At 48.6% G+C, this 8395-nt stretch overlaps 1 protein-coding gene across 1 annotated transcript; it reads right to left on the bottom strand.

Moving 5' to 3' along the window:
- Nucleotides 1-323: 323 nt before the first annotated feature.
- Nucleotides 324-6869, bottom strand: LOC144159167 (innexin inx2-like). Its single transcript, XM_077690490.1, has one exon. It carries the CDS (start codon nt 6607-6609, stop codon nt 5524-5526), a length of 1086 nt encoding a protein of 361 aa, XP_077546616.1. The 5' UTR covers nt 6610-6869; the 3' UTR covers nt 324-5523.
- Nucleotides 6870-8395: the final 1526 nt, after the last annotated feature.

Here is an 8395-nt window from a genome sequence, read left to right as displayed (position 1 = left end):
TGGGTGACGTATATGTAGGTACATATACGTCACCAACATATACACAACATTAACTTAATGTTAATGTTGTTTCTGGTGAAAAATAAAAAGATAGTTGTTGAAATGGTGCGTTTGATAGTTTCGGCGTTCCGAGTCCCTCATCATAAGGCATTCTCGTGGGCTGAAAAACAATGTCAAAATACTCGATCTTACCTGCCCAAAAAAGTCCTGATGGGCGATTCAGAAGCCTTGCAGGTCAAAAGTGCAGCAGTTCATTCTGCTCACCGCACAAAATTTAAACACAGAATATTTCGTGCTACTGCTAAATACTTTTTGGTCGCATAGAAGTATGCTTGCCTTTTATTGATAAAAAACATTCATCACCAATGACGAAAACACTCAGTGCTGTGGTCTAATGCACTGCTAATACAAAGGCGGTCTTTCCAAAGAGTACACACAATAAAAAATGGAAAAACTTCCACGGTGCTCCCGCACCGAACAACCTGATCTCATACAGCAAAACCTCACTAAGAACTGGGCTCCTGGCATGTCAATAGTAAATGCCATATTTGGTAGAACGCTCCAGTTGGAATCTAAGCTTTCTGCGCTTGCAACCTAATCCTTACTGGCACTGTTTCATGCCTGTAGTGTTATTTTTTCATGTTAATGCCCTAAATGTAGATAATTTCAAGAAAGGACAGCGGTGTTTTAAGTTCAATAAATGTAACTCCCCTCCTCTTAAAATCCTGGTTCTGCTGCTCCCTGCAAAAAAACATGTTCCACAAAAAGCGCATTGACACACTATCCCAACACCTGGGCTTTAGTCCTTTCTACTTATTCAATCTTACGTATAAACTGGCAGATACGTCACAGCAAAAAAATGCGTTAAAAAATGCGGAATTTCGAATATTATTCCAAGTACCGAAACAAGCGGTAATGAAAGAAACGTGAGGATTTAGACAATGGAGCAAAAGCGCACGTTTTTGCTCTCGAAAAGTAAGCTGCGGCCAAGATCACCTCGGAAAGACCAGAAGCTACTTTGTTCGCTCTGCTCCGGTAAATGAGTACACACGATAATATGCACAATTGAACAGAAAACATTGACAAAACCAAGTGCACTGACCCTACATCTCGCCAAAATAAATAGAAACAGCACAGTCACTGGTACGTTGTAACATCCGTCCAAAGTGAAGTAACCATGAAAAACTCTTCACGACACGCTAGACACCATCTTGGCAGCAGTGACGGATCCAGAATAACCAATAATTGGGGTACGGGAGAGGTAATGAAGGATTGGTGTATATTAATTAGGGTATGGCCATGCAAAGGAAACGGCACACACGTTAGGCCCAACCGTGCTAACTCAAGGGCGCTTTACGAAAGAGCAGCTCCTCCTGTATCCGCGACTGCAGTCATCATGCTGAAATGGGAATGCTTGTGTCTCTGTCTTGTGTTATTATTTGCGAAGATTGGTTTGTATGCTGACCATTGCACATACAAGGATGCAAAAACTTCGGATAACAAATCAAGAACAAAGAAAATAGTCACGTACGACAGAAGTGAACAGACTGAAATTAGTGAGCACTGTAAAAGCACAAAAAGTGGCTCCAAACAGCGTTGTTCAAAGACGTTCTCCACACTGTACAAAATATGGTTAGTTTTGATGGCAGGATTTCGCAACCTGATTGTAATTTAATCCCTGCACATCGCAGTTACAGCAAATTTCCACCCTGAGCACTTTGATACTGTTGTCGTTTGCCTTGATCGTTCCATGTCGTACTAAGGCACCTTATTCATAACGCGATAAAAATACATAAAGTGACATTTACTAGACATATGTAGCAATTACAGTGCACCAGACGGATTCAAAAGGGAACCATACTTACCTCTATCACCAGCTAATCAACTCGACAACTACATATGTATACAATGCCATCTGCTCAACGCAACCATTTCTACTGTCTTGTAACACCCATCCCCCACGAAATTGTTAGATGGTTTTTTTTTTTTTAAATAACAGTTTGCAAACAGTCATCCATTTACGTTCAGTGTATAATGGTCAAGGTTTTCAGTGGCTGGTGTCAGGAATGTACAGATACGTCACGAATGCACAGGGTTGAAAATTGTTTAAATGTTGCACACGGCATACACAAGCTCCTAGAGCTCAAAAGAATGCTAAAAAAATATTGGTCCTCAGTTATTGCTTCAATACACGAGTGAAGGCAAGTTAGTCAAAGCAGACAAAAACTAACGACAGGCAGTTCCCTCTCATACAAAATATAGCAAAAGCTCTGACAGTTCCACTCACGCTACACCTTATGTCGATTGGATTGAATACTTCAGCCATACCGTCACCTCCTCACTAGTTACAGCGCCTCGACTTGCGCGATACACTTAGGAACAAAAAGCACTGCACGTACTGCAATTCGGGTACAATTAGGATTTGGAAATATTCAATGGCATCAATAATGGCAACACTTCAGCTATACCTAAGCTTCATTCACTCCACAGAAAATATCACGCTACTCTTAGCATGGCCCATCTTTGGAAATGTGGTGGCAGTGTACAGAAGGTCCTGTGTTATGGTTGCTAAGTTGATGATGACTGGGATAGGCTAGGCCGGAACACCCTGGAAATGATATGAAGCGCTCAGTTTGTTCAAACACACAGATGTGACACTAGCTACTCTTTCTTTTCACAGACCCATTTACTCAGAATCTGCGACAGAAACGCCAGGACTTGATGAAGATTCAAACAAATCAAGAATGATTAGTGCAAACCATCGTAATACAAAACGGGTTCATAAATACAGCAATGCGAAGTTTGCTGTTTTGCGGGCGAAATCTTTCGAACACGACTTTGTATTAACTAGCTGTTACACACACAAAAAAAATACAATGCAATGCAGATTCCGTGTAGCGCAGAATGGCTGCAGACGTCAAGCAAGAAAAAGTACTCACACGGGTAAACAAAATAAACGGAACAAAAGCAAAGCCCCACATTCGCCTACACTGCGTTTTCGCGAGACTGGCCCCAGCAGGCTTAAAAGGTAACAAACTCTTTTGGAATGCCCATTGAAAATGAATACGAAGCTCTGGAAGTCAGAACGTGATCCCGTCTCGAACGTAAATTAATTTTTCTTGTGCACCAGAAGCTGGAAGCAAAACGGAAGCTGCAAAGGAAGACGAAAGACTGATATGCGCCGCTGCACCTCGGTTGGAAGCGAGACCGCAAGTGTCAATACAGACCCGTTTGCGCATGCGTCCTCCTCTGTCGCTACGTCATCCATCTTGCTCATTCTTTGGACCCGCCCAGCGCCAATGACGGAGAACGTTGCGTTAGGTCGAAGCTCACAAAGACAGATACGTCTGAGAGGCCTCCTTCCACTAAACAATGGCGGCTCCCCCCTTAAGAAACGAAATTCCTGTTGCTGAGGGGATAGCAGGCGGCGAAACCTCGAACGTTAACACGCCTGCCGCGAAGACGCAAGTCGTGCGACGAGCGAGCACGACGCGCAGCTACCTTGAGCAAAAATCCTTGGCGCTGTTGCGTCAAGCTTCGCGGGGCTTCGGCGCCGCTGTGCGAGCTTCTTTCAGGGAAGACAGGAGCACTAACCTTGAAACATTAAAACGCGGAAGCGTGCGATCGGCTGTGTTCATAACGGTCTACATCCAAATCTCGCTTGGTGCTAAGCCAAACTCCAACTACAACTACAACTACAAACTCCAACTACTACAAAATGAAGCGGGTTTGTTGAGTATAGCAGCAACCAGGTGTGCTGAAGATGGTTTTTTTTTTTTTATGTCCCGTCTGTCACTACCGTTGCCCTTGTTCGGTTTCAAAGGGTTCGGCGCCCGGCAGGGGGTTACAATAGTATGGACGAAGAGGGCACGACAACGTTCAGGACGGCGGCAAAAAAAAAAAAAAAGCGGCTGAACAACAGAGAAAGGAGAGCGCGGCCCCGAAGCCACTGGGCTGGCCCACGATGAAGCCCAATCCCACGGGCCACCGCTAAAGGCGCTGTGCCGCGGACAGGACACAAAGGAAACTGGCGACGGTGCGATAAAGGAAAAAAGAAAACGCATTGTGGCTGAGAACTTTTTTTTTTCTTTTGGCACGGTGCAATGACTGCTAAATCACGCAACGGGCGGTCTTTATTTTCCGGTCAATGCGACGGAAAATTTAGGAGGCCGCCTCCTTTCTGTCATCCAGCTTCGCGGCGACCCCCTTAAAGAAACCTTGTCCTACCAGCGGGTCGTCAAGCGCTGTTTTGACGCGAACTGCACGCAAGGTCGCGCCCCCGCGACTTTAAGCGTGATGCGCAACAAATTCATGTCACACAACGGTCAGAACCTCAACGAAAAGACCGTCTTCCTCGTTATTTTTCTTCTTGTGTGTTCTGGCAACAGGGGTATGCTTGACAACGCCACAAATGTCTTGGTGAAGAAACAGCAGAAAGAACGAGTTAGGCCCAGAGCCAAGACTGATATGCATTCGGGGTGATAGTGCCGCTTCAATCAATAGAGCAGACTGATATGCACTCGAGATGACAGTGCTGCTTCAAACAGTACCGCCACGGCGTAGTCCTTATCTCGAAGTTAAGCGGGTTCAATTTACAGGTTTTGTGTTGAGCGAACACTCTTATCTCGGCCCCACTGAAGAAAAACAGTTGGTTCATCGTCTCGTCATGACCTTGTCTTGGTTCGCGTTACTCGGTTCATCGTTAGATTAAAAACCATACATCTTAAAAAGTTCATGCAGGAAAAGAGTACGCACTCTTTTCGACAAGTAGGCAACCAAAGCTTCGCTACGTATTCCGAACGGGATGATTTTAATATTTTTTTCTGTCTTGCTAATGCGGGCCCGAGAGTACCTACACGAAAGCGCGCACTGCTCGGCGCGTCGGAAGGCAGGCACGACGTTTCGGCGCCATGGGAGAGCGGCGCGGATCGCTCTTTTATCGATCTCCGCCTGCGCGCCGAGTGAGGTGAGGCGATGCAATGGCGAGCCGCCGACGATAGGACGAACGGAACACGGTGCAGCGTTCCGCGCCTCGCGATACGTCAAAGGAGGCCAGGGTGAACGGAATGAGTAAGGCACTGGAAACGGCTCTCGCAGCCGGTTGATATGCACTGTCGGCCACAAGAGATCTCTCTGGGGCAAGGGCGAATTACAATTTTTGCGGAAACCCAGGGTCGCAAGCTGCACTCATTCGCTCCTCCAGCGGTGCATTGTTCGCGCAGATTGCCGTTTGTGATCCTAGTGTTACAACACTCTGCAACGGTCGGGGTGTCAGCAAAACCCTCAATTCTCAACTACAGGACGTGACCTATAACTGTCCCGATGAAGGTTCTCTACGTGGTAGATTGCCGAAGAATGAGTAAAAAAATATGGCTACATGAACGGCAACTGCTACTTCTCGGAAGTGAAAATGGGTCCTAAAATGGCAGGTGAATGACATGAAACCGCTCGACATAGGATAGTTTCATAAACAGCGAAAGAAAATAACAAAAAAATAAACAAAGTATCGTTCGGAAGAATGCGTCAGACGAGCTCCAGACTCTTGCCTTCCAGGTGTTTCTCCAGGTCCGAGATGAGGTCCTTGTAGTGGACGGGGTCGAGGTTCTTGGCGAGCAGATCGAGCAGGAACCACTCGCCCAGCTTACAGCGGTCGAGTACGCGCTCCAGGTAAGTGACATTGGCGAGCCGAGCCCTCGACTTGAGCACGTGAAACCTGGCCGGCGGCCAGACGAACAGCGCGACGCGGTACACGAGCACCAGCCCAGACAGCACAGCGAGGATGACAAACCAGAACCAGAGGAAGACGTAGATCTTTTCGTTGATGATGTTGATGGGCAGGATGCACATGGCGTCGTGCTTCTGCACGTCGCCGGACGTGCCGTACATGTGGAAGGTGCACTTGGTGAGCCTCGGGAAGACCTTGATCATGGGGTCGAAGCGGATGGCCCAGTCCCACTCGGTGAACTCCAGGACCTTGGTCCCGTACGTGGAGAACTCGCCGCCCAGGAACTCGTCCATGAGGTAGATCTGCCCGATGACGTTCACGAAGTTGAGCACCTCGCAGAGGAAGTAGTAGATGGTGTACATCTTGTGCTGGCCCATGTTGTTCATGAAGTACTCGACCAGGAGCTTGCGGTTCTTGCAGCGCTTGTCGTCGCACACGATCGGGTTGTTCAGGTCCAGTACGAGCGTGCTGATCTTGTTGCCCTCGCAGGCGAGCCACAGGTAGCGGGGAACGTAAAACAGCACCGCTTGCAGGAACAGCACGAAGCAGACCCACTGGTAGTAGCCGTGGTACACCCGCTCCTGTCCCGGCACGTACCTGTCCACTCCGGGGTACGGAACCTGCACTCCGACCTTCTTGTTCCACGCATCCTTGACGCTGAAGGTCGAGTGTATCCAGCAGAAAGTGTCGAGCACTCTCGTCGGAACGCTGTCCTTGGTGATGCAATCGATGGGGTCACCGATGTACTGCCGACTGGTGACGAGGATGCTGAAGGCGATGAGCAACGCGCACGTCACCTTGTAGTGCAGCCGAAACACATGGTTGTCGGTGACGATCGTTTCGATCTTGATGAGGTTCTTGAGTCCCCCGAAAATCTTATCCATGGCGGCGGCGGCGTCGTTTCCGGCAGCGGGCGCTCAGAAAAAGGGGCTCGTTCGTCGTTCGATGGGAAAAGCGGCGGGGCAACGCACAGCGCGCGCTCGCCGCCGACCGTACCAGACACAAAAGCGCTGAGCGAGGGAGTGTGTCGGCAGGGCTGGCTGTGCACCGCTCGCTCGTACGCAGCTGTCAAAAGAGAGCGGCTCGCGGGCGGCAGAAGTTGTTCCTCAGCCTCGGCAAACTCAGGGGGAGGCCGCGCAGCCAACCGGAACGCTCCCCGCGCGCCACGTGACGCAGATGGACCAATTAGGGCGTTCAGCGAGAAGCGCGCCGCGTTTTGAACTTTACTTGGAGCGCGTTGCCCCGCGACCTCCTTTCCCGGGCTAAAGGAATCCGGAGTGGGCCAGAGAGGGGAATGCCTTTCTTGTCGGCGGGGTTCCCCCGTGAAGAAGTGAACGAGCGAGGGGGGCAAATGGAGGGGCAAAACAATCTGGCTTGCCCGCTTTCCCTGGAAGCGGCGTCGACGGACGAGGGGTCGCCTGAAGGCCTTCCTGGCGCTTTTGAGGGTCGCCAACCGCCTTCTTTCGTCCGCGTTTTCCGGCCGCCGCACGGATGGCTTTGCTGGCGGCGGGTGGATTTCGTCTTTCGGGTGCTTTGCTCGTTCCGCGGCGGTCGCCGTCCTGTCAAACGGCTGTTCGTCACAAAAGACGGCTCCAGTCAGGCGCCGAAGAGTTCGGTGCGAATGAAAGCAGGAGCGGGGTCAGAAAGCACTTTGGTTGCACCTTACCCAGTCTTGTCTTGGTAGGCTGCGTGACCGAAGGGGTATCAAAACACACACTGCTCTGTAAACCCGGCCCGAGATCCGGGCGGATGGAATACGCCAAATTCGGCGGGAACACGCCAAGGCATATTTTTTTTTATCTTTTTTTTGCCTGCGTGTGTTCCCAGACTTACTTTGTTACCTGAAGAAAAATTCACGATGTCCTCTATGCGTCTCAAAACCGCATTCGAAGCATCATCAGCCCTCTTTTTTTTTAAATACCGCCGAATGATATTGTTCAACAGAAATAAGAAAACACGCGATTCTTTCAATCTTATTTAATTTACTCTATCTGATCTTCCACAGCGAAATGACGAGCGGCCAGTGCAGCACCGTTTACTGACACCTTGGAAGTAGAATCCAATTCAATGCTGGTCTGGACTGTTACTAACGCGTACGCGAATATATTTCGGGCAAATACTTCATTTGAATGGGTGAAGACCAGTTACCAAACGCTTCCATTTCATACTTGTTGCACGCGCTTCTTTTTAACATCTCTTTTACGCAGCGCTGGGTCGTCATGTGAGCACTATCCAGTTCGTTGCTGCGGCATATAAAATACGGAAGTGGGTATTCGATTTGCCTGAAATCAGCCGCATGAAATCTTTTCCCGGAAATCGCTCATGAAATCGGCGCAACGTGAGCAGCCAGTCTGTCGTAAAGAGCAGAGTAATACCCCTGCTACACTACCATCCGAATGTCATTTGAACCAGATGTCATTTGATTCAAATGCCAATTTGTGCTGCTACACTAGGTTTTTAAATGCCATTCGGCTCAAATGACCTTCGAGCCAAATGAGCACTGAGAGTGACATTTGGTATTTCAAATGTCATTTCTGGCACTCTCGCACGCGGCGTCTTCGATCGGCAATAAAAAATATAATGTTTCCGCGTGTAAAACAGACAAAATATTGTTGTTTGTAGAACTGTGTTCACTGTTCATTTACCTAAATATGAAATCAACATATTTAA

Source organism: Haemaphysalis longicornis, unplaced genomic scaffold (genome assembly GCF_048455015.1).
Source record: "Haemaphysalis longicornis isolate Haplotype H1 unplaced genomic scaffold, Haemaphysalis longicornis Haplotype H1 scaffold_10, whole genome shotgun sequence".
In the NCBI taxonomy this organism is placed as follows: Eukaryota; Metazoa; Arthropoda; class Arachnida; order Ixodida; family Ixodidae; genus Haemaphysalis; species Haemaphysalis longicornis.
This window is presented reverse-complemented; position numbering and strand designations above follow the sequence as displayed.